Here is a 25,091-nt window from a genome sequence, read left to right as displayed (position 1 = left end):
ATATTTCCTTGGCAATTCTACCACGTGGCCAGAGCAGGCCTGCACTATGTAAGAAAATAAAGCAGAGGGGAATGATTAAGGATAAAATTCTCTGCTTCCTACTGGAAACAGCACAAAATGGGGGTAAAAGCAGCAGGCTGGCACGATGGTTAGCCCTGCAGAGAGGAGGAGGGAGCCTCCCTTCGCTCTGCTCTCTGGACACGCAGTGGTTTTGAGCTCAGCACAGCCCCCAGCATACCGGCACCGCTGCGACAGCCGGCTCTGCCGAGAACGTCTGGTATCTGAACGGGATGTGGACAGTCTCCTTGGGACGCAGGTAGACCTGGGGCCTAAGGTCATCACGAAGGTGGAACATGTCCTCCTCCAGCGGTGTAGCTGCCTTAGTCAGCTCCTTGAAGTGCCGCCACTCCCTCGGGTCCAGTATGACACTGGAGGAGCGAGAGGCAGAGCTGTCAGTGAGAGCTGGATGGGGTGGGTACCACCCCCTCATCCCTCTGCTCCATAAGTGTGGCAGGAGGGGAATCTGCACCAAACTGGGGAGGGCCCCCAGCTTGAGAAGAGGCCCCCAGCCAGCGGGGACAGATCGCAGCTCAGGTACAGTGAGTATACACAGGAGGATGGCTTTTGTCCCCTACCTGAGCTCGGGGTGGTCAACCTCGATCGTCACCGTGTGCTGGACACTGTAGGGGTTCTTCAGAGCAAACTCGAAGAACTCAGCCGTCCCCAGCACGGCATAGACAGTGTGCGTGGCAGTGATGGCCTGGCTCAGCATCTGGGTGATGCTCTCACTCTTGGTGCGCTCCCGGTAGGCATCGATCACCTGCAGGTCCCGCAAGTGCTGCAGGCGCTGCTCGTGCCGGCCCTGCGGGGAGGAAGGGGACAGTGAGCCCGGAGCCACCATGGACTCTGCAGGGCACCCCACAGCCCCTGCCCTCACCATACGCTGGGGTGTGCTCCCACTGGCCTCCTCCTGCTGCCGCACCAGTGCCATGCGCCGCAGCTTGCGCCGCCGGACGTCTGCAGCCTCTTGGGGGGTACGTGGGGAGCCCGGGCTGGCCTCTGGCCGGCGGCGACAGAGCGTGGCCGCCAGCTCGCCATCCACCTCGGCCAGCCTGCGTGCCCGCGACACCCTTGGACCTGCAGGGAGAGCGCTTGGGTCACCGTGTGGCACTGAGGGGGTGAAGTGTCCCCGCGCTGCACCCACCAGCCCAGCCCGGGCTGTGCCACCCCAGCAGGACTCACCGCTGCGGGCGTGCAGGGAGAGCAAGCTGCCACCCTGCAGGCTGCCGACGCTGTCCAGAGAGGGCACCAGGCGGGCACGCGATGGTGATGGGCGCCTCGGGATCCTTGGGGTCTCTTCACAGGGGTGGCCTGCCACAGACAGACAGCAGGGTGAGCCCTGTCCCTGAGTGCAACACCTCCACACGGACCTGCTCCATGCCCAGCCACCTGCAGCAGGGCTTTCCTTGCACAAGGTGATGTTGAAGCCTGCCCTGTCCCCACAAGCATCCCCCTCAGGTCATCGCTATTGCCAAAGAAAGCTCACAGCAAGCTCAGGCCAACGTGGAAAGAAAGCAGTCAGCACAGACTTCTTTTTCCTTATATTGTCATAAATTTCTTAAATTGTCATAAAATCCACTAGAAAAAGTTATCCCCACTGCAGATCTCTGTAGACAATTTACAAAAAAGGCAGAAGCAAATATCTTGTTGCTTACAATGCTCTCTGCATTTTATGATGATCCCTCTGGAATCCTATTGCTATTGCACTCCATATATCTTTCTGTAAGTGACAGAGCCGCTTCCTACTAGAAAGCAATGGGGACATCGTGACTGATTTACCGCTGACCTCCGTACCCAGCCCCGATTTCAATCTGTATTTTGTGAAGTTTCAGCAGAAGTACCTGAGTTTTTGCAGCCCCAGCAGGTGGCCAGAAGGCGCAGCACTGACCTGTGTGACAGGGCTCAGAGCACCAATTGCAATTATTCTGCATTCCTGTTCTGCAACGGATTCTGATTTCAAAGTGACATTGCCACCTGAAATATGCTCAGCGCAAGATAGGCACCTCAGCTGAAGGCTTCAATGAGAAACACTGCTCCGTGGCCAAATGCTGCTTCTCCAAACAGCTCAATCAACACCACTGCATTCACAAAACAGCTCTGCCTTAGCCCAAGTTTTATAAATAACTCTCGGAAACCTACTAACATTGTTCTGAATTTGAAAATAAATTTGGAAAAAAAAGGGGGGAGGGGAGCAGAGAAATCAAAGGACAGCTTTTGTCCTGGAACAGTGTGGTTTTGTTCTCCCTTTTTTTTTGCCAGGTTTGAGTTAAACCTCTCTTCGGGTTGTGGATCTCAGATTCTCCTTCCCAGGAGCTTATCGTCCTTTTGCAGGCAAAGTATGAAAATGACAATTTAAGATATCTTATAATGGAGCTAATCTTTCTTCTGAAGATAAGAGTTTAAAACCTGGAGTCACTGCACATTTATAGGACGGTGAATTAAATATAAAAAAGTACCCAGTACATTCTGGGAAGAATAATGTCTTTACAAGCTCAGTTTTCTGACGGGGACAGCTTCACGCGTGCTGCCTGCTCCTCCGTGCTATTTGCTAGCACCCATCTGTGCATGACCGTTTCCATTCCATCAGCCTGAGAGCTGCCTTGCCCTGGGTCAGACAGCAAGGAGCATCACAGCACCTGCACCACTGAGAATCCCCCAAGCCCACACGGAGGGATGGAGCTGTGGCTCCAGGAGCTGCCTCCAGCACCAAGTCAGAGCTCTACCAGGGCACATCCAGATTTTGCCTTCCCCAGTCACAGGCAAAATCTGGGAGAAAAAAAAAACAAAGGGAGGCCCACAGCCAGACTTTGAGCCAAATGCCTGCTGCTTCGCACTGCCAGAGCTGCACCATGTCGAGGTTCTAAGATCATGGGGTCAGAAGCAGCTTAAAGACCACCAAGAGGTGACCTCCACCCTAAATCCCCCAGCTGCAGGTCTGCAGCTGCTCCATCCCCGAGCTGCCTGCTCATGCAGAGAGACCCCTGCACATTACCACCGGCAGCATCAGAGACCAAAGCAAAAGCCACCACGGTGGCTTCTGGCTCAGTTCTGCTACCGACTGCTGGACTTCAAAACCAGTACAGAGCCACGTGCTCCAGCGAGGCATCACGCCCTGTCAGCACAGCCAGGAAGGGGCTCAGAGGGATGCCAGGCAGTGCTCTTACCCACGTTGGCCAGGCAGAGGTGGAGGTGACCCCTCACTGCCACACGGACGTCCACGGGCCGCATTGCTCCATGCCACAGCGCATCCCTGCCTGCTGTCACTGCATCCTGCTCGTACTCTGTGGTTGCCACCTCCAGCTCGTGGAGGGTCCTGACGGCCGGCCGGCCCTGGCGCAGCAGGGGCTGGGGAAGAAAAAAGCAAGGACAGGGCAGCACCCACCCCTGTGGCCCCCAGTCAGAGCACTGAGAGATGCTGCCTTGCTCCCAGGTCTGCTGGAAGCCCTGGCACAAGGGGCCCCTCTCCTGCTCACAGCAGTGGATGCTTTTCCTTCACAGGCTGCCACAGGTGGAACTGTTCCATTGCAGCTGCTCCCCAAAGGATAACAGCTAGGCATTAGGGTAACTAGTTACTAGGGCAACTCAGATCTGAGAGATTAAAAGATCTGGATAAAGATGTTTCTGCATTTCCTAGGTCTGCTTTAATTTTTTTATCCAGTAAGCCCTAGCATACTGCAGAAGTTCCAGGGAAGAAAGTTAATGCTTCGCCATCGCTTTCAAGGATAAGATGACAAATCCTGTGATTACAGGCTTGTCAGATTGACATCAGTCTCAGTTAAACAGAGTGGCTGATAAAAATTTGATTACTAAAGACTCCAGGGTAATCTAACAGCATCTCTACACAGGACAGAAAAAGTCAGGCTTTCCCTTAAAAATCTTGCATTCTAAGCAGGAATTCTCCTTCACTGTTAGCAGTCATTAAGGCTCAACAAAAAAAAGGCTCCATACCTTCAATTTAACTGCGGCAGACCCAACAAGAAGCAAAGAGTCTCCATCCCAGACGTCAATCTGAAGGCTGTGGTCAGCCAGGTAGCGCACAAACCAGCGCTGTTCCCCAGGCTTCAGGAACGCAGGATCCACCATGTACTTCAGCTGCAGTCCCGGAGCTCCTGCAAGAAATTGATCACGGTGATAAAAAATAAATCCAGGAGGGCTGTGTCTGCATGAGCCGGGACTAGGGAGCCCTGCCTGCTCACAAGCTCACTGTCACGGGGAGCAGGGAAATCCAGGAGCCCCATGCCTCGAGCAACAGAAACAGGACCCACATCACCCAGCCTCAGCACCCAGACCCCTCCTCTCCCGTGCAGTGCACTTTCAACTTAATATACCCATCAGTCAAATTAGTAACCAGGTTCACCCTCGGAATGACCCCCTGCACAGAAATGCTCAGTCTGTACAGCCCTCTCTCATTACCATTAATAACTCCAGATGGAGAAGGAGCTTTATCAACTGAAACTGCTCGGTGTCCCTTGGGACCAGAATTTAATGAGACACAAAAAGAAAGAAAAGAAAGCATTCTGCTCCGAGAATCAGATTAGATTATGCCAGGCACTTCGTTTTAATGTGTTGCATATCTTTTTAAATGCACTTAACTACAGCTGGAGTCAGCAGTCTAGATGTCTGAATCATGTCACCAATACTTATTGATGTTTTACTTCACGGTTTGACATTTCGAACATTTTTAATTATGTGCCACATAAACTAATAGAGGTTTGCTACTAAAGCAGATATCAGTCCATTCCCTTGGCCTGGAGGCAAGCCTAAATCTGATTGACAAAAATGCCACTTGAACCAGTAAATGTTTAAACCTCCCAGGTGGCTATTCCTTGCACAGTAACGTAACATAGCCCATGCACACACAAGTTTACTGATGAACACTGCGAAGGACCGTGTGAAACAGCACTAAGACTTCAGGACTGATGTACTTTCAAGCCCCTGGGCAAGGCTTAATGAACGATGAGAATTCAGTGCTTTGTAATCATGCATAGGCCTTTAAACCAGGCACGTCATCTCCTGACACGAGCATCACATGCTTCTGGGCAGCTTACATGTGCCCAGCTCAGCTCTGAATCTGTGCATGGAGTGCATGAAAACCCTCATTACCTTGTGCCCACTATCTTGTGCCCAAATACGCTGCCTTTTAACTACACGAGCAACCCTTTCACCTCAACAGTGCAATCTTCCTCCCGCTCCTCCTTCCACCCTCTCACACACCTCCTGTTCAGTCCTGAAGAGGAAAGGCCACGTGAGGATGCTAAAACACATCAGGACCAGACCTCACCAGTGCGTGGAGTGCCATCTTTGTTGATCTGGACGAGGAGCTGAGGCGGTGCGGCTGCCCTGGCTGCCTTCTCGCTGTCCATGTCAACCAGCTGCAGACGTGGTGTGGTGACCGGTGGGAAATGGTAGAACTGGAAGGTGAGGAACACGGTCCTGGGCCACGTCCCTTCCACTCCATCCTGAGGAGCCCTTGAGCAAGAGAAGAGTGGGTTTGGCTGGCCCGTTACGCAGCGCTTCCCCCGATCATAAGCTTCTCGTGCATTTGTCACCCACCAAGAAGGAGAACAAGAGAAGATCAGTATTATCAAAAGTATTTGGACTTCTTTGAAGACAGCGGGCATATGGTTTGCCTTTGCTTTCCAAAAGCTTCATAATTCCAGCTGTCTTCTACCATATGCTGTGATGGAAGAGCCAAGCACAAGTAGCATTTTACCTTTGCACAGCGCGCTGCCATCTATAGAAGAGCTGCGAGCAGCGCCTTGGCAAGATAAAGCCACCCTCACAGAAAGGCTTTCCAAACTCGGCTTCTCAATGTAATATGCATTTAAGCAGAAATCCTGCATTAACTGGTTTTGTGTCACGCTGTGGCTAATGTATACAACAAAAAAAATCGGAATGTTTGAAGAGTGTCTTAAAAGAACAATAATGTCATTTTAAAGCACTCCAGGGCTGTGCTTCCATGGCAGGCATTGGGAGAAGCAGCACATTGACAAGGGCTTCTCCTGCTCAAGCCTGAAAGCAGCTCGTGGACAATTTTGGGAAGGGATTCTCTCCTGAAAGGCACCTCAAATCCACCCGCAGACCACACCACAAAGGCTCGGCATCTTACCTACTGAAAGCAAGGAACTGCAGGATTATTTCATTGCTCTGCAGAGCATCGGCTTCCTCCAGCTGAGGACTGAAGCTCGTGAAGTCCAGGGGCTCTGCAATCTCCACAGGCTCCTTGTTGCAGTCCAGGATTTCTGGAAAGCCAGAGGCATGCAGGAGGGCCAGGGAGGCACGGGAGAGCACGGTGCTGGAACTGGCAGAGAAACAGGGCTGAGTTCTGCGGTCATGATGCCCCAACCCAGGCTTCTCCCTCGGCACGCTCAGCACACTGCAGTGCCCAGAGAGGCTGCTCAGCCCCACCACGGCATCACCCCCCAGCACCACCAGAGCCCCACCTGCCTGCCGGCAGCCCCACGGCCGCGATGGGTGGCTGGGCGGGCGTGAAGGGCAGCTCCCGCAGCTGCTCACTGCCAGAGGGCTCCGGGGATCCAGGGTGCAGGTCAGCCTCCAGGTGCGTGATCCCAGCCACGTGCCAGGGCACAGCAGGCTCGGAACGAGCAGTGTCGGGGGCTCTGAGCGTGCGGGTGTCCCGTGGTGTCCCACGGGGCCGTGGCACCGGGGCGCTGCTGCTCCGCGGCGAGGCCGAGAGCTCAGAGAGAGACAACTGGAAAGGAAAAAGGATACTGTGAACACGCTGGCACCATCCAGGGAAAACACACCACGACGCTGCATGAAGTCTCCACGGGCTAGGTGGGCCAGAAGGCACTTATTTTCAAGCAGCCCGTGCAGTTCAAATGCTGTTTGCTTTGAGATTTGGCTCAGCAGCATCTCCGCTCCGCTGAGAAGCGGCACAGCTTGGCTGCCTGTGGGTTCACACCTCTGCTTTCTGCTTCAGCTGCTGTGCTCTGCTTTCTCTCGCAAAGGGAGGAATAAGAAAATGCAGTAGAAAGATCAAAGAGTTCAATGCGGTCCTATGAAGCATTTCATTTCATCAAAAATATTTGTGGGCACTGATGCCTGCATTGAGATACAAAAACCAGAGGTTTCAGTATTTATAGCTCATCTTAAATCCTGATAGCTCTCCATGAAGAAATCATTGTCAGAACCTACCGTGGACAATACTGCCCAGCAAATCTGGCTTGTCAAAAACCAGACCAGCCCTTAAAAAGGTATTTGGGGTGTGACTGGGGAGTGAAAACAGCTCAGAAAATTCTGCCCAGGAAATTATATGCAGAAATTGTTTTGTTCCCTCTGTGAAAGTGGATTTTAGCTGCATTTTTGGTGCTTCTTGGCCCTGGCAGCCCTGAAAATGAGCAGTTAATGGGACTTTGAGCATGATCTCAGCAATTGGACCACATTACGTGATGTGGAAGTGCCGCTGGTTGCTGCCCGTGCCCACACAGCTCGGCAACGCAGCCACACAGGCAAGGCACAACACCCAGCAGGGCTCACACACCAAGGCTTTAAGGGAAGAAAATCTCCCCAAAACAAAATGCCAAGGTAACAATCTTTGTTAGCATTACCAGTAAGAAATTATTAAAACCCAGAAAACTAGGAGTATGTATTTTAAAATTCCCCTGCTCCGGCACCTTGTGCAGAGGTGGTTTGCACAGCTCAGAGGAGCCACCCAGGGGGCTGTGCCCCTGGGCTCCCCACCCCACAACGTGTCCCACCTTCTGATCACAGCCCCCAGGGCAGCACTTACTTACCCCTGGTCCCCGTGGGGAGGTCGCCGGGCGCAGCAAGGAGGGCGAACCTGCGGAGAGGCACAAGGAGATGAAGCCATCACCCCCAGCCCGAGTCTGCTGCACCCGCATCCAGCCCTGCCCTCACCACGGTCTATTTTTCAGAGATGGAACCAGCTCAGCAAGGTGGCCTGCTGCCTCTCAGCCCCCTGCTTGACTTATTTTTTCCAATGAGAGCGCTACCTGGGGCGGGAACATGTAGCACATCTCCAGATTCATCGGTTATTTTGCTGGGAATTAGGCTAAATCTGCCAGGGAGAGTTTTCCTGCTGTAAAACGCAGCTCCTCCATCTCTAGACAGTGCTGCAGTTTCCCTTAAAGCCATGTGGCACTGGCTAAGTGGATTGCTTAATGAGACGTGAAAGTTTTTAGGATACTTAAGGTTTTCATAGCTCCTCCATTATTTCTTGTCACTACTTTCATCTGTTCGTACATTCATGCCCTGAAACAGTATGAGTTTTACTGTGTTTATATTTGGCTGGTCTGCTCGCTTGCTGGCACGGCTGAACTCGCTGTTCCAGTAAGCGGCAAATCCTTTACAGCAGACAAGGAACACAGATGTTTTCTGGCGATGCTGGGACTTTATTTTGCTTTCTCGACCACATATATTCCAGCTATTTCATTCTGACTATTGTCCAACGGAAATTGCCCTGTTCCCCTTCTGTCAAAAATAATGTTTTCCCTCAATTACAATGACTTTAGCTGTTGTTAAAGCAACTGTGCGCAGAAGTACGAGGGGCACTGGAGCTGTCAGTACAGCAGAAGGTTTTCCAGCCCATCTGTTCGACCACAGACTTAGCCCCACGCACTGTTAAGCTGCTTGCACCCTGTCCTGTAAATGCTACAGGACAAACCTCCTGCTCCATCCCATCCCAGGGGAAAAAAACACCCACAGAAGCTGCCAGGGTGTCGTGGCCTCCTGGGGAGCTGCTGGGCTCACTGCACGGCTCCAGGACCGGTGCTGGGGGCTGCTGGCAGCACCACTCATCCCAGCAGCTGTCACGAGAAAGGACGTGGCCTCACAGGTCTCCTTAAGTGTAGCTGTGAACTTAAAAACTGCTGTGAGTGTCCTAAATGGGTAAAAGCAAGCGCCAGCTCTGATCACAGCAAGCTACCTGTCCCAGGAGCTGCCGAGCACCTAACAGTGCTGCTGCCGAATTAACCTGCAGAGCAGAGGCAACCAGCAGAGGGGAGTAAAGGAGCAGTGGCCGTGGGGTCACAACTCCCACGCCAAACCTTACAAATGCACCTCTGGGCATGCCGCAGGACAAAGGGCTGCGTGCCAGCTGCATGCCCAGGGTCCTTGTCAGAGCACACAGCCACCAGCTTCCATTCAACATCTCTGCCACTTGACCACATAACCAGCCTCCAAAGCCATTTCCTTTTGGTGGGGAAACCAGGATCAAGAATGGTTCCTTGAAAATGCAGCCACTGCCAGAGGGGAGCTGGGGCCATCCCCAGAGAAGGGGGAGTGCGTTCAGGATGCCCCAAGCATGCTGCTCTCACGTGTCCGGGCAGCCCAGCATCTCCAGCCCCATGCATGGGCACAGAGGGTCACTGTCAGACCACATTCTGCCAGGATTCTCTTTTCACCACGCTGCAGTTCACTGAATTGACTGATACCAGCTGAGATGCATTCAAGAGAGATCTTTCAAGCAACATCAGGGAAAGAACAGCCTCAGAGCAATGTCGATGGCAGCCTAATCCAGTGTATCCCGGCGAACTCCAACACCAGGAGCTAAACCTCTTAATTTTACCCTCGAAGATCTCTGCTTTAAAACCCGTTAAACTAGCAGAGACAGCCCCAGAGGCAGCAAGCCTGAAGCTGGATGTGGGTCAGGGACTTCCTGCGGCAAACCCATGGTGCCACTGCCATCTCGTGGAGGCGACGCAGCTCCGGAGCCGAGTGCGGGACCGACCACGCAGCTCCCACGCCAACTGCATCCCTGACCCGCAGCCAGAGTGCTCCACCCTGTCTGGCAGCTGCAGCCTTGCTAGGCTCACCGAGGAGCCCTGCGAGCTCATGAAATATTCAGAGGGAACCCCTCAGTCATTTGACACAGCCTGGCTGCTTGAGCAGGCAAGCACACGGTTAAAACTGGCACTTGTCTGTACAGCACAACATTTACTAACAGATGACTTCTCTGGCAGTCCCTCAAGCACAAACGGTCCTATAGACTGCAGTAACAACACCCCATTAATAAGGTAATAAACTCACATATTGATGTTTAAACAGGCAGTTAAGTTGAGAGCAATCTGGTTTGCACATCCATAGATAAATTGAAAAAGATTAAAAACAAGGGAGCTGAGAGGCTTTCCGTGGAAGAGGAGCATCCTCCTCAGCAGAGTGCACAGGGGAACATCAAATTGCTCCAGAATGGACAAATAAGAAAACTTGTACAGACCTACTTGGATCCCAGTCCTACGTTGTGTGTGTGGGGGGGAAAACACAGATTAAAGCAGACCTATGGGTTTCTTCCCACTGATCATGAAAGGGGAGAGCTGAGAGAAACAAAGCAGCATGAACCGGAGCGGGTCTCCAAGAGCACTGGGTACTGACCAAACTCCATTCCCAAAGCAAAGGAAATTTTCTTTCTATCTCCAAGAGACATAGATCAGTGCTGAGAACCCCACCATCTGGCACTCCCGTACTATATATATGCACACACACACAGAGCCTGGTTTTTCCCAGCTCAACACTGGCACAGAACCCCTCGCGTTAGAGGTGTGTGCTGATTAAACGTGTGTTGCTGTCACGCTCTAGGAACTGCAGCTCAACGAGATTATTTATTACTCAGCCTATAATTGACACCTCTTCTGTCCTCAACCATCTGGAGGGATTATGATTTCAAAGAGATAAGTAACAGTGTTGGCAGGGAGCAGCGCATTGCTGGTGAGGCTGCGAGGCCCTTCCAGGAGTTTTTGGTGGTTCAGCGCCGAAGCCCAAATGTTGTCAGAGAGAACAAAAATGGGGGCGGTTTGGTGGCATGCTGCAAATTAGTGCAATTCCTGCACATGGCCCTGTTCCAACATCACAGGTAAACTTTAGAAGGTAAAAAGGAGAAGTGAGAACTGAAACCAAACCAATGTAAACTCCATTCACTACAGTAATTCATAAACTAGCTCACTGGGAGTCACGTGAAGTTTGTTTTTTCTCTTGATCAGATACCAGTGCTACACTCTATATTTTAAATGTCACCAACATGGAAAACACTCACTCAGAGATGGTGTAGGAGGCTTCTCTGACTCTTTCCTGGCTTTACTTGACGTATCTGTTGAAGTTGCAAGATTTTCTTCTGAATCGGTGGAAACATGGAATTGGACAGTACCAGAGGCAACTTGCTTCACCTGAAAATTTGAAGTTAAATACTTTTAGAGAAGGTGTGCTGTGTACATACTCACTCCTACCTCTGAAAGCAGACCCCATTCCCTTCCCCTGCTGCCAGAAAAGCCATGGTGCAAGGTGCAGGCACATCCAGCAGTTTGTGAGCTCCCCAGACACCCGTGCCCTTGCAGAAGCACACCGACATCTGCAAACTGCCTGCAGCCACTCCAGGTATCAGATTCCTCTGAGTGAAGAACAGGCACACAGAGCCACCAGCTACTTAAAAGCACACTGCAGCACAGACACAGGTGCTGCTCCTTTCCCCCATACATGAATAACCCAATCTTCAACAGAGCAGGCTGTGTAGGCACCCATCTGTCTGTGGCAGAGAGCAATCAGGGCGGTTTAACACTAACAGAGTTCTGGATGCATCTCTGTGACTCTCCCCTGCACGGTCTCAACCTGAGCAGTAACTCGCTTTTACTGATAAGCCATAAACACGTTGGAGCAAGGCCTTCCTCTTTTCATTTGCGTGTACTTCGCCCAGAATAAAACAGTTCAAGTCACAGAGGCCTCCCAGAAGCGTCACAGTAAATAAAGTGTGCTGACCAGCTCCGCCGCGTGCTCACAGCCTCTAAAATGCTTGACACCGAGCGCAGCATATACAAGTATTCATGTGCACAGGGAAGGGGCAGAGGGCTGTTATCTTCCTTTTCGCATGACTCTATTCACTCAGACTTGCAAAAAGCTTCCCCATCACCCAGGCACTTGAAAGGGTTCTAGTAATGGACAGCCTGTCCGGGAAAGCCACTGGGGTGTTGAAGGGCATTTGGGGTGCAGAGGAAGAGGCAGCAGGGTCCCTTGCCTCCCCGGAGCAGCATCCCTTACCTCCTCGGAGCTCTCGCTGTCGGCGGGGGCCCTGAAGACCAAGGCCTGGCCAGGGCTACGGCGGGCACCACCACGCAGGGGCAGCACCACCGGGGAGGAATCGGTGCCCAGGAAGGGGCTCCAGAGCGCCCACCGCACCGCGTGCATGTCGGCCGCCGGGCCTAGGGCACTGCCAGCCTCAGCCTGCAGGACACACGGGGACACGGGTCAAAAACAGGCAGGAACAGGACCTTTCTAAACAGCTTCACCCCTTCAAGGTTAAGCAGAACTGTGGCCAGAGCTGCACGCAGGTCTGAATCCTGCTTCCTCGCTGTAATTATTGCGCCGTTCCTCCTCCTTGAGTACCTTTTGTTTTTGTCTGCTCTTTCCCAGCTTAACAAGCATATCACTGAAACGATTCCCTTCCCTGCACGCTACGCTTGCAGAATGCTAGGCAATCACACTCGAGGTAATTGTACCTTATCCCTTTACAAAATTACACAAAGGACTATACCTCTACATTATGGATCAGCAAAACAATAAAATGCTTTTCAAAAATACTAGAGCTTTTTCGTCCTCTGTATATATTTAGCCCATGTAGGCTGGGATAAATAAAGACAACGCCACCCCTGCTTTTCTGCAGCAAGTCTTTTCCTTGGCCACTGTCTGCCTCCAGATGAACATTTTCAGCCCAGCAAGATAAACACAAGGGCTAGCAGCCTTGACTAGGAATTTATCACCAGCACTGCCATAACAACCAGGACAACGCCCCACGAGATGGGAACTCGGCCCTGTGCAGCAGGTAAGCAGATCTCCACAACAAGGACACGGCGCCCATTACACTGTGGCCCTCTCCCATCAATTGCTGCACTAAATGATGGATTTTTGACCATTTGCTCCTCAAAGCCAGGAAACCCATGCAAGGCAGAGGCCGCAGGCTCCCACTTACCCCAACGCCTCAGCAGCCTCCCCTGAAACCGAGGGAAATGGACAGAAAGGCACCAAACCGAACTTGCAGCTCTCCACCTGAAGTCCCTCCTGCAGCTCCCTGCCGGCTGCTAATTATGGCACCGCAATCAGCTCAGGGATTAAGCACACACAGGAAGGGCAGAGGGAGCAGGGGCGGATGCATGCCCAGGGCCAGCAGCCCCATGGCTGTGAGCACCACGGGCCCACGGCACAGCCAAGCACCTGGATCCCTGTCTCTGCAGGTCCTCAGGTTCCAGCTTTTTAAGCGAGGTGAATTCAACACCTGATTCCCGATGGCACTGCTCCTCTCTGCTTCTCCTCCCCCAGTCAATACCAATCCCTTTATCCTGGCACACACACGTGCCACTTTTCGAAATATCCATTTTCCCCAGTTTTGTTCTGGACAGCCCTAACGAGACAAGACATTTACTGCATTACCAACGACCCTCTCCCTGCCATCTTAGCAGGACAATTAGGGACTCATAACGAATCAATTGCTATCGATTCAGCCACGTGGCTGCGAGAGCGCTCTGGAGGAGCGCTGGGGAGGTGCACCCGCAGCCCTGCTCACCAAGGGACAGGGACATGCCTCACCAGGAGCTCCCTGCTGGCCCAGCGACCTCCTGTCCCCGCAGCCAGACCATCCCCGTCCCATCTGAGCTGCTGCTCACTCAGCCACCGAAGGGCAGCATCCATCTGCGTGGAGTCGCGTGGCACAGCCTGGCTGTCAGCACCTCCACTGAATGATATAGCTAAAAAACCTACAAATCATCAGTAAATTCACACTAGCGGGCATGATCTCTGCAAGCGCAGTTAGTACAGAGATTTCTCATGGTTTTAAGATCCTGAAAACATCAGATTTCAGCTCCCAGAAAAAAAAAACTCAGCACTTGAGAGGAAAAAGAGCATGAGGGGTTAATCTCTTTTCAGCATAAATGCTAAATTCTAAAGAAAAGTCTCTTTTTAAATTAAAAAAGCTGAAATTTTCCAAATTGGTTTGCCAGAACACTCCAGGACTGCTGCAGGCTAAATTTCTCCATATACATATACACAGTGGAAAAATTTAACAACATATAATTAAAATGATTTAATAAGCCTATTTGCAACACATTACACATAGTGCTGCAGAAAGCACTCTGACATTTTGATGGGAGATATTTGCCTCTCTTCCCACAGAGCGAGGCAGTTCTTTCGATACCCTTCACGAGCAACAAAAGGAGCTATTGTTTGATCCTGGAAGACACTGTGCCACCAGGAACAATTTTCCCCCCCTACCTCAAAGTTTTCCACTGTTCAAACGCAGAAGTGGATATTTAAGTTTGATGGCAGCAGAGATCCCCAGCAGTCGTTAGAACTAATGGAAAGAGGCACACTTGTAAGAAAGCCTGATGAGGCTCCAACGCTGCTGGCCTGCAGGGGTGCAGCAGAAGGGCTGCCTGGAGGCATTTTGGTGCCAGGAGGAGCTGCACCAAGGCAGAGCCCTGGTCCTTCAGCAAGCCCAGTACAGCTGGCCAAGGCTGGGCTCATCCTAAAAGATGCTGAGAGACCAACAAACCACAGCTACTCACATTTCCAACCGAGAAGGCCAAGGATGCACTGAATAATTACACAGAGAAAAGCAGTGCCTAGCTAGCACTCATATTTCCAGCAGTTTTACCAAGATGAATAAATTTGCTGTTGGAAATATTTCCTTACTGGGAGTGCTTTCTCTTCTCCCTGATGTTCCTCACCTGCAGATCCATGATACTAGCCAACAAGAATTGGTAAAAGCCAAATGACTGGGTTTCCCCCTAGAGCATTTAACGGGTGAGCAGAGCGGGCCACAGGAAAGAGGGACGGTGGGGAAAAGCAAGGGGAAGCGAAGAAGCAATTCACCCAGCACTAAGATCCTGCGATGGTTCTGGTTCACAGAAAGCACTTCATTTTTCAGAAATAATCACAGGGCAGCAGTGTGTTACAATAAGGAAGGAAAACGCACAAAATCCTGAAACCCTGCAGAAACAGGAGTTCTGAATCAGAAAATCCTGCAACTCTACAACCCATGTCCCAGAGATAGCTCACAGAAATAACAAGTGTTTTGAGCCTTGGTTCTCTGATTTTTGAGGTCAATCAAGTCCCAAGGGCACAACATAATGCTGTTCTGCAGCGTTAACCATTTCTGTGGAAAACACTGTGCTTTCTTTTTAAAAGATAAGGAATAACATTGCTACAACAGGATGAAAGCAGTGAAAAATAACATAACTACCACTTTTAAAGACAGCAAAATTTTCTAATACTATCAGAAAAATCTGTTTCCCAACCTAAATCACATTGCTCATGCCATTTATAAGAGTGTCTCTTTATAAAATTCAAAAAAACCTCTATCAGAGATGCCACAGCATACAGTTTATCTGAACCATTCTCTACCCAATGGTGGGACCTCCATCACCCTTCCTGTCCTCCCCAAGCCCTTACTGGATGTGTTGCTCAGGATCATTCCTGAGCCCCGTGCTCAGGCTGCCCGGAGGCTCCCTTTCCACCACCCCACATCCCAGCTGGCAGGATGGGGCCGCGTGCTGGAGGAGCCCCCCGGTGCCTGCACTGACCCCATGGGGCCCCACCACAGCCCCCATAGCACCTGAGGATCAGCAGGGGCAGACTTTGTGTTCATAACAGGGACACCACAGCACAGCCATCCTCCCCCCTGCCCTACCTTGCTGCTGGCCCCAGCGCAGACGACATACTCCAGCTGGAAGCAGACCCCGAAGGCTGGGTGCGGAACCATCTCGCTCAGCTGCAGGCGGCTCCTCAGCAGCAAGGCATGGCCCATGGCACTGCGGAGAGAGAGGAGGAGGAGGAGGAAGGCTCGGCTGCAGCCCCATGGGCAGCACAGGGAGGGGAACACGGGCAACTCTTACCTGGCTGTGGGGCCGTCGGGCCGGCCGCGGGCCACATCTGCTGTTGGCAGCAGCACAGCCACCTGCGGCGCCTGGACGAAGCGCAGGCCGTTGTGGACACCGACACGCAGCCGCCGCTCCTGCACCCACAGCATGCTGCCAGCAGGCCGGGTGCTCACCTACAGCACCAGGGGGACAAGGGGGTCAGGGACAGACCGACAGCGGCCCTGCACCCACAGCGGGTCCCAAGGAACAGACCTCCTGTATCGCCATGGGAAACCAGCCCCAAGAGGGGCTCTGCACGGCCCGGTGCATGATGCCACAGGGGCACTCAGCACCCAAAACTGCACAAAATGTATGGTCAGACTGAAATGCACCTGCCCCACAGTGAGTTCTAGGTATTAACATGTTACATCTTTACAGCAGCCAGTGCAGGCCTGACAAATAAGCAGGCCTTGGCAGGAGGCCTCCCTGCTCACAGCACTGTGATACAGAAGGAAGCTCACGAGAATGAGCATCAAACCTTTTCTTTGCCTTCTTCATAGCAGAGCTGAGCTAAATTCTGCTGATTAGTGTCTGGATATTCAACATAAAACCTACACAAAACACCTGTGTACTACTAATCCAAAAGAATCTACAAGATAAAGCAAGAAAAAGGCTTTCACAGCAGAAAAAAATGGACATTCTAAGCAAAACAAACACTCCAGTGCAATTTATCCGAATGCTTCCTCTCTAGCTGAAAACACGGCAGTGGCATATTGCTCATTTGCTGTACTTTCTCCCAGGGTAATTATACTGGCACTACCTTAAGCAAGCGGTCACTGTTCAGTAACTCCAGCAGCTCCTCCTCGAATTTCTCCAGAGAAGGGTACAGCCTGATGGAGAGCTTGTCCAGGTAGCAGGTGACCGACTTCATGAGCCGCGGTTTCAGAAAGCAGTCACCTGCAAGACAAGAGGCCGGCCGTGGGTAACGCTGCAGAGCCAGGGGCAGTGCTGGCTCGGAGCCCTCAGACCAAACCTGAGCAGCAAACAGCACCAGGACAGGCGCAGGACAGCAGTGTGCCCCCAGCACCCCACAGCAGGAGCCCACACAGCCCTGGCTTTTCAACAAAAAAAATGAACAGAACGGGTAGCGTCCCCAGCCAGTGAAGCCCCATTTTGATGGGCAAGCACAAGCCAGGAAAGCTGGGTGGGATTTCAGTGCCAGAGGTTTTCTTCTGCCAGCCACGAGGTGGGACCGCTGCTCTGCACCTACACACGGCTCCATGCACACAGACCCCTGCCACGGGACACAGGGATGTGTAACAAGTGCCAGAGCTGCTGGGTTTCATCCTGCTGCCAGTCTGAGGTTAAGGGCTCCTCCAGCCATCCCCAGGTTCGGCCTCGTGCAGGGCCCTCAGCAGCACCAGGGACCCACCTGCTTCGGAGACCTCGCTGTACTATGCACAGCTTTAACCTTAATTGAAGCAACCCAAGAACTGGTTAACAGCAGGGTTTTCCATGCAGTAAATTGGAGAATAATTCCTCTGCCAAACTGATGGTACTGTCTTTCTGTTCTTTGAGTTTCCAGATCACGTCATTTCAGTCAGATCAACCCGAACTGCAAGGCTGGCATCCATAAGGCAAGATTTATGAGGGCTGCGTGTGGGAGAAGCTCATCCCTCTGGACCTGCCAGCTCTCTAACTACCCAGAGCACCACCACGAACAAGGACAATCTTAAACAAGCTGCACGGGCTTCTCCTAAGACTCCTTCTGAATGACTCTAATTAAACCAACCATTATTTATCCCTTGCATTTTCCCAGGAGCAAAGCAATTAACAGAGAAGAGAGCAGAATGAAGCCACGCAGACATATTTCAGGACTGGATACAAATGCCACGATTGCTTCTCCACCACAGGGGAGTTCCAGAGAAGTCCGTGACATTTCTGTCCAAGTGGAAAGCAGAGAGAACGAGCCCCACAGGTCACGTTGGTGTTCTGGGGGCTGTTTTTAACACCCTGAGCACAGGAGAGAGATCGTAAAGCCAAAGAAGAGCAGTAGGACCTGTGGATCCTTCACCAATACACAAACTGAGCCTGCAGCAGGAGGAAAGCCTCCCATAGGCACCTGCAACCCACCCAGCTTGGTTGGTGACCCTGGGAACTCAGAATACAACCAGCCCCAGGCTGGGCACCCACAGCAGGCAGCCTGCACTGCCAGCACATGCACAGCACCACGCTGAAGGGACATCAGCAGGCACCACTGGGGCTCAAGCAGAAAATATCCAATGTGGCTTTGAAATCAGATTAAATCACAAACCAAGCTCACTGCAAACCTTTCTTCTTTGTCACTTTTTTCCCCACCGATAACTTTTGCACATCACTGCTGCACGACTCAGGATGCTGCAGCAGCGAGGTACGGATGCCTGCCTGCTCCGGCTGCCAGCAGGTTTGGTTTGTACAATTAAAACGAATCAATGCTGCCTGCAAGTAGAGCAGGGTGAGAGGAGAAGGCCAGCAGGGAGCAGGAGCCTGGCTCCGACAGGCACACACTGGAGCCACTCACAGGGGCCCAATTTCACAGCCGGGGAGGCAGAGGTGCACGAGCAGGACTGCAGGAGCAGCCCCGAGCAGCGCTGTGTCACGCTGCAGTTTGATACCCGCAGCAGAGGGACTCAAGGGGCCCTTACTCGTGTCTCCGTGTGCAGGGAGCAAGCCAGGGATTTTCTGCAGCCCAGACACCAGAAGGTTTTCAGGCAGGAGGTGAAATATCGTCTCCAGGGGCGGGTGGGGCTTCAGGGTGTACTGCAGGTGGCTGTTCTCCATTATCGTCATGTACTTGTTCTCTAAATAGGAGAAAACATTATGAAATGACAAAAGCAACGGGAAGAGAGCTTTACAGTGCTGCTGTCAGTTGAAAAAATTATCAATAAAGGCACATTTCATGAACAAAGCAAAACCTGAATTTGACAAGTCAATGTTTTTCCTGCTGACAATACACCGCATTCCTGAACACGGACTCCCTGTTCCCCTAAATGACCCTGTGCCAGGGAATTTATGGGAGTCTGTGGCAGCAAGAGTACAAGATGGGGAAAACCAAACCAACATGAGCTCTCTGATGGGCAGTGCATGTTCCCAGGCAGCACAGCACATCCTCTGGCCACAACCCACTCACTCCCGAGTTGCTGGGAAGCACATGTTGCCCACCAGCACTGCACATCAACATGGCACAGCCCCAGGGTTTTCGGAAGAGTCTTAAGACACTTCTCTGCTTTCCAGCTAAGAAACATGAATATTTTCTCAGATTTAAGAAGTTAAACCATTTTCACATCAAATGGAAAAAACAGAGGTGCTCTTCCTTTCTGGCTAGAAGGAACACACACTATTTCTAGCAACTGTGCTGACACCCTGAGTGCTTGGGAAGGAACATCACTCAGAGGCAGATTATTCCTCTCCAACAGCACCAGACCCAAGATGCCTTCTCCAGGCAAAAAGCAATGTATCGACAGCAGAAAGCTTTCCGATGGGCTGTCAGGGACGGGCGTAGCATTCACCATTTTTCAAACATCTTTAATAACCATCAGTACAGGGTAAGCACAGAATTTGTCCCCATCACTCATCAGTGCATCTCAGCACCAGCAGGCACGTGTGTATTTCCAGCACAAGGACACCTCCCCGCTTTGCTAGACACAGAGGCATCTCGCACAAGGTGACTTTCATTGGGGAGCCTCACCTGGGACAATGCAGCCATCAGCTTCCAAATCCAACACGTCTTTTTGGAACAGAAACCCACAAGCCTTACATTTTCTTTCTACTGCATTGCTTAGAAAAGCATTTCCCCTCTATACCCATTTCCCCTGAAGTGTGCCAAAACAGTACAAAATTTCCTTTGCTTTCTCTGCGCAATAGGGATCACTTCTCAAAATGAGCCCAAATAATAACCATATATTCAAACAAACAGTTATTTTTTCATCAGATCTGACTCATGTTCTTAATTTTTTTTTACTGTGGTACTGAAACCCACCGTGCAACTCCAGTGCTTGAAAGGAGAAGGCACGCTTCTGCTTAGCACTGCGAGGACACAGACTATGCACCTTTGCCTCCAGCAAACAAGCACGATACCTATTTGGATAACAAAAACTGCAAAGAAAGGAGTGATGCTAGTATCTCGCTGCTGCTTACTTTCTACAGGGTCCTGGAAAAGTGGGTGCAGTAAGGCACGCGGTGTCCCATGGTACAGCTTGAGTCTGAAACCAAAGAGCGTGAACCAAACGTGAAGCATTCCATAAACTCATCCTGAAGCACATTTCCTTCAACTCTTCTGCTCAAAAAAAAAAAAAAAAAAGAAGCCGAAGTTCCTACTCTCTAACATGATAAAAACAGTACAAGAAAGATATGCATCACTTAATAACCCCACCATTGATTTTCTAATAACAAAACTCTGTTTTCTAAAAGCTAGGTTAGTCTCTGCAGCCCCGGGACCACCTTTTCTCCCCCCCAGAAGCAATCGTGCCCCACTGTGCAGGCACGCCCTGGGGCTGGCAGTACCTACACTCTGTCCTTGGCGGCCAGGTCCGTGGGATCCCACCTGCTGTCGAACAGGGGGATGAGCCCAAAGCCACACGACAGATCCTGGGAGAGCCCCTCCGGTGTCTGGGCTGTCGCCACCACCTCCACCACAGCCGTGATGCTGGGGTGGTTCAGCGAGGTGTGGAAGTAAACGGCCTGGAGAAGAGACAGGGAAGAAGGAGAGAAGGCATCTCAGAGCTGCTGGCAAGGACATGTCACACAGCGAGCACTGCAGAGAGAACAGGGAGGAGGAGACAACGATGCCTGTTTTGCAGGATGTGCACGGTGCCAGGTCCGGCTAAAGCATCGGGCTGGGTGTGCCATGGGCTGCAGGAGCCCCCGAGCCCCAGCAGCACAGCACAGGGCAGGGGCGAAGGGGACAGGACACAGGTCACCTCCCAGGGACAGGATTTACAGCGGGGTTAATCTTTCTATTAAAAACTCATTATCGCGGTGTCCCAGAGAAAACATTTGCTGTAATCACAGACTGTCAGGTAGGGATAACAGAGAGAGACATTATCACATCATCCCCGAGAAATAAATCGTTATTCTATTATCTTTTATTGCAAAATGCTGAAACGATGACCACCAGCAGCTGACAAGTGGCCAGGCTGCAGGAGACTGATGCCATAACTTGCAACGAAAAAAAGCCGTTCAAGTGAATCCACTGTTAAAATAAGTTTACAGTTGCCTCCTTAAAAGCTAACAGGCTCAATAACGCTTCCTTCTCTGCTGAGCCCTACACCAAGGCAGCACGAATCCTCCTCCCAGCAGAGGTAACCTCGTGTTTGCCATCCTCGTGGGGACACACTTGCCCTGCCCAGAGACCTGCTGCTGAGCTCGCTCCCCTGGTGACGCTGCGGTCACGGGGATGGTGCTCAAAGCACAGGCTGTACAGCACGTGGAACACTGCACTGGTTCTCTCTCCTTGCAGCACTCCGTGCCTTAGTTTCCTCCATCTCTATTCAAAAAGCACAGGTCGAGTGATGATTCAAACACCCCAGGAAGAAATGCATATGCCAGTGTCCCTCAGATGCCATCCCCGATTTAAATAAATCAAGGAGCACGGCTCTAATCTATGCTAAACTTCATCCTCGGCGCAATGCATTGATTGAAGTGGAAATAAAGGTTATAATTAGACAGTGTCCTGACCAAGGAGATGAAATCTCAGCTGCAATCGATGTCCGTGCTGCTGGGATCTGCAGCCTCCCCCCTGGCTGTGCAGAGCAGCAACAGGAGCAGTGCCGCCAGCTGCACACCCGAGGACCTGTGCAAGGTTTTGTCTCAGGGTAGCAGGCAGGACAGGAGACGCTGTGTTTTGCTGATAATCCTGACAGATAAAAGCATGGCTTTGTGCAGGTTTAATACCAGGTAATGAAAACAGAGCTGCTGCTGGTGCTGCTGCTCAGTCCCTTCCCATGTCTGAACAAACACTGCACTCTGCTGCTGGCACAGTGGCACAGCAGGCAGCAGCACGAGCCACCGGCTGCTACCACAGCACTGCCCAGCCTGAGCTCACAGGAGGCCAGAACCTTCCCAAAATAATAAATTGTTCATAAAAGATTAATAACTGCGCCTTAATGGACAGCATCTGAGATGTACCTAGCCAAAAGATTACGAAGCACCAGAAGGAAAAGGGGTTCTTGTTGCTGTTTCCTATAGTAAATGCATATGTAGAGAACAGTGGTAAAATAAACTGCTGCAGAAAAAGCTCAGCAGGGAAAATAAGCACAGCATAAGACAGACAATGAACCAGAGCCCATGAACACTTGGGAGATGCTATTTTAAAATGCTCATGCTATTTTAAAACAGCACACTCTCCTGCTCCACCCCGGTGCAAAGACAAACGGCTCAGGTTAAATCCCTGCTGAACACCTCTCCTGCAGCCCAGCCCACCCAGGAACGGGTGCTCACCCCCTACCTCATTGAACACCACCCTGGGGCGCTGCTGCGGGGCACTGCGTGGGGTCCTGGCACTGCTCCGCCACGTCTTGCCAAAGAAGTGGTGATAGGTGACATCGAACAGGGACAGGCGCAGCTGGAACTCCACGGCCACTGAGCTGCCTGCCACTTGCTGCAACACACGGAGAAGAACAGGAGCAGTGCCCTCCCTGCCCCCAGACACAGGCAAAACACCCTGCACAAAAGCACAGCTAGCTCCTGCTTCCTAAATGATGCTGAAGAAGCACGTGTGGGGCCAAAGTGTGCCTTCGCAGACTGCCATCGTTCTGCCTGCATGCAGAAACTGCTGTTCTAGAGCCAGCTGGGCCATCTTTTTTAAAGCAAGAGATTAAAAAAGGCCAAGCAAAAGCTGGACATGGTATTAAACATCTCAAAGTGATAAAGTATTTCTAAAATGTGACCCAGAGATTTTAATGTAAAAATGTTTACCTGCATTAAAAACCTACATGTAAAACTGTAACTCTCAGACAAAAACACATGGAATTTAGATATGGCCCCAGTTCACGTTACTGGGAGATTTACAGTTAGCTCCCCTGCCAAAAACAGTAATTTTGTTGTAATCTCAATCTCTCTGAGCTGTGGCCTGAAAACACAGCAAGTGCAATCCTCCTGTTGGCACCACGATGAGCAGAAACCAAAGGCTCAGCAGGCAAATGCTGACGGTAAAGCACTAAGTGACTTTCGTGGCCAAGTTGAAGTGACACATTTTGTGCTTGTCATTTCTGATTCTCAATATTGTGAGCAGCGGTACTGAAAATGAGAATGTTTTTCAGTTCTGAGCTCGGTTCCTACCTTTAAAATCTTTATAAAAAAAAAAAACAACCTCAAAACATGAATTTGTGCATGGCCTTGTCTCTTCAGCAAGCACAGGATCGGGCAATCAAGAACAAACCAGGCAAGACCAGGCTGCCTCTGCCTATCCGGGGGCACAGCAGCAACTCCTGCCCAAGCCCCACTACTGCGAATCTCATCTGGAGCATTTCCACCCTTGCAAGTTTGCAGCAGCGCCCCATTTTTCTAATGGGTGCGCAGGAGGATTTTGAACCAACGTGGCATTTTTCGGCAAAGGCTTTGGGGCGTGTGTGCTCTTTTGTTTTTTCAGCCAGCCCAAGGCCACCAGCAGAGCACTCCTTTACCTGCGTAACAACAGTCCCCTCGATGTACTTCAGGACGCACTGAAAAGCCGTTGACTCCTTCGGGATATTCCGCCTCCGCTGGGAGTGGGGAGGAACAGCGAGGTTTTGCAGAAAAATCCTTTCCCACTCGCTCATCTTGATGCTCAGAAGGTCACCTCTTCCTCTAGGCATCTGCTACAGAGAACGTTCATCTGGAAAAGAAAGCCTGGTTCAGGGGAGCGCACGCGCAGAAGATGGCACACGAAAGCTGGCATACGGAAAAACACTCGTAAGTGGCAGAGCAGCACAGATGTACGCTCCCAATCCTGCGTGTTTTATAAAATTCCTGGGCTCTCCGCCACCCTCAGATGGCGGACACGGTGGCCTTCCCTTTGGAGAGACGAGCAGGAGTCCTGCAGAGCCAGAAGTATGGCTCAGGAGCCACCGAAGGTCACCCAAGGGTACAGGGAGCTGCTGCTGGCGGCCCTGCAGTCCCACAGTGCTCCCCCTGCCCCACGCTGCCACGCACCCAGGCCAGGGGCTCTGCCCCATGGCAGGGGATGGAAAAGTGGGGATGGAGCAGAGCAGGAGCAGGGGAAAACACCAGGGCTGGATGCCCCAGCACACAGAGCACACATAGCACATGCATGCACGGCACTGGAAGTGCAGAGGTTGGACCATAGAGCTCAGCGTGCAAATACACACGTGTGCCAGGTACTTACACACCACGCCGTGTACTTACCACGCGTGTATCACTGCCACAACACCATGTCCTTAAACCCCACACCGTGCATCACACACACCTAGGCCACCTACCACACACTGTGCCTTGTACCACACGCATGATGCTGTGCACTTACACCCCTGTGCCATCTATCACATGCACCACGCCGTGTCCTTACACACATACCTGTGCCATGTAATTACACACCGTGCTGTGCACTTACACGCCTGTGTACCCCACACATACACCATGTACTTACACGCACCCCTGTGCCCCACACACCCCCATGCCGTGTCCTTACACCCCTATACCACATACTTACACATACCCTGTGTACCCCACACCCCTATACCATGTACTTACACCCCTATACCATGTATTTACACACACCTCATGTACTTACACCCGTGTCGTGTACTCACACCCCTATACCACATACCTACACCCCTATACCACATACTTACACCCACCCCGTGCACCCCACACCCCCATACCACATACTTACACCCCTACACCACATACTTACACACACCTCATGTACTCACACCCCCATGCCGTGTACTCACACCCCTTTACCACACACTTACACCCACCCCGTGTACCCCACACCCCTGTACCACATACTTACACCCCTGTGCCGCGTACTCACACCCCTACACCACGTATTTACACCCACCTCGTGCACCCCACACCCCATACTACGTACTTACACACACCCCGCGTCCTTACACCCCCGTGCCGTGTACTCACACCCCTATACACACACTCACACCCACCCCCTGCACCCCGCACGCCCCCCGCCACCCCAGGGCCCCACCGGGCACCCCCCGGGCACCCACCGGCCCCGCCGCC

The 25,091-nt window shown here is 51.8% G+C and overlaps 1 protein-coding gene across 2 annotated transcripts in view; it reads right to left on the bottom strand.

The window, feature by feature from the left end:
• NPHP4 (nephrocystin 4) overlaps positions 1–25,091 on the bottom strand; it is a 31,583-nt gene extending 6,492 nt beyond the window's left edge. Inside the window, exons 1-21 of one of the 2 annotated variants that reach the window (XM_084300048.1) lie at positions 25,079–25,091; positions 23,537–23,727; positions 22,360–22,512; positions 20,422–20,594; positions 20,052–20,116; positions 18,560–18,715; positions 16,696–16,832; positions 15,912–16,069; positions 15,707–15,827; positions 12,067–12,249; positions 11,072–11,201; positions 7,818–7,864; positions 6,504–6,772; positions 6,170–6,361; positions 5,342–5,529; positions 4,009–4,169; positions 3,225–3,405; positions 1,243–1,371; positions 938–1,137; positions 636–862; positions 239–428 (exon numbers count right to left, since the gene is read on the bottom strand). In XM_084300048.1, coding sequence (XP_084156174.1) covers positions 239–428; positions 636–862; positions 938–1,137; positions 1,243–1,371; positions 3,225–3,405; positions 4,009–4,169; positions 5,342–5,529; positions 6,170–6,361; positions 6,504–6,772; positions 7,818–7,864; positions 11,072–11,201; positions 12,067–12,249; positions 15,707–15,827; positions 15,912–16,069; positions 16,696–16,832; positions 18,560–18,715; positions 20,052–20,116; positions 20,422–20,594; positions 22,360–22,512; positions 23,537–23,707 — 3,231 coding nt within the window. In that variant the 5' untranslated portion in view covers positions 23,708–23,727; positions 25,079–25,091. The remainder of the gene's footprint in view (positions 1–238; positions 429–635; positions 863–937; positions 1,138–1,242; positions 1,372–3,224; positions 3,406–4,008; positions 4,170–5,341; positions 5,530–6,169; positions 6,362–6,503; positions 6,773–7,817; positions 7,865–11,071; positions 11,202–12,066; positions 12,250–15,706; positions 15,828–15,911; positions 16,070–16,695; positions 16,833–18,559; positions 18,716–20,051; positions 20,117–20,421; positions 20,595–22,359; positions 22,513–23,536; positions 23,728–25,078) is intronic. The other variant, XM_084300049.1, reaches the window with a different exon arrangement.

Source organism: Netta rufina, assembly GCF_964035555.1.
Source record: "Netta rufina genome assembly, chromosome: 22".
In the NCBI taxonomy this organism is placed as follows: domain Eukaryota; kingdom Metazoa; phylum Chordata; class Aves; order Anseriformes; family Anatidae; genus Netta; species Netta rufina.
The sequence above is the reverse complement of the archived record's forward strand: the minus strand, read 5'-3'. Positions and strand labels throughout refer to the sequence as shown.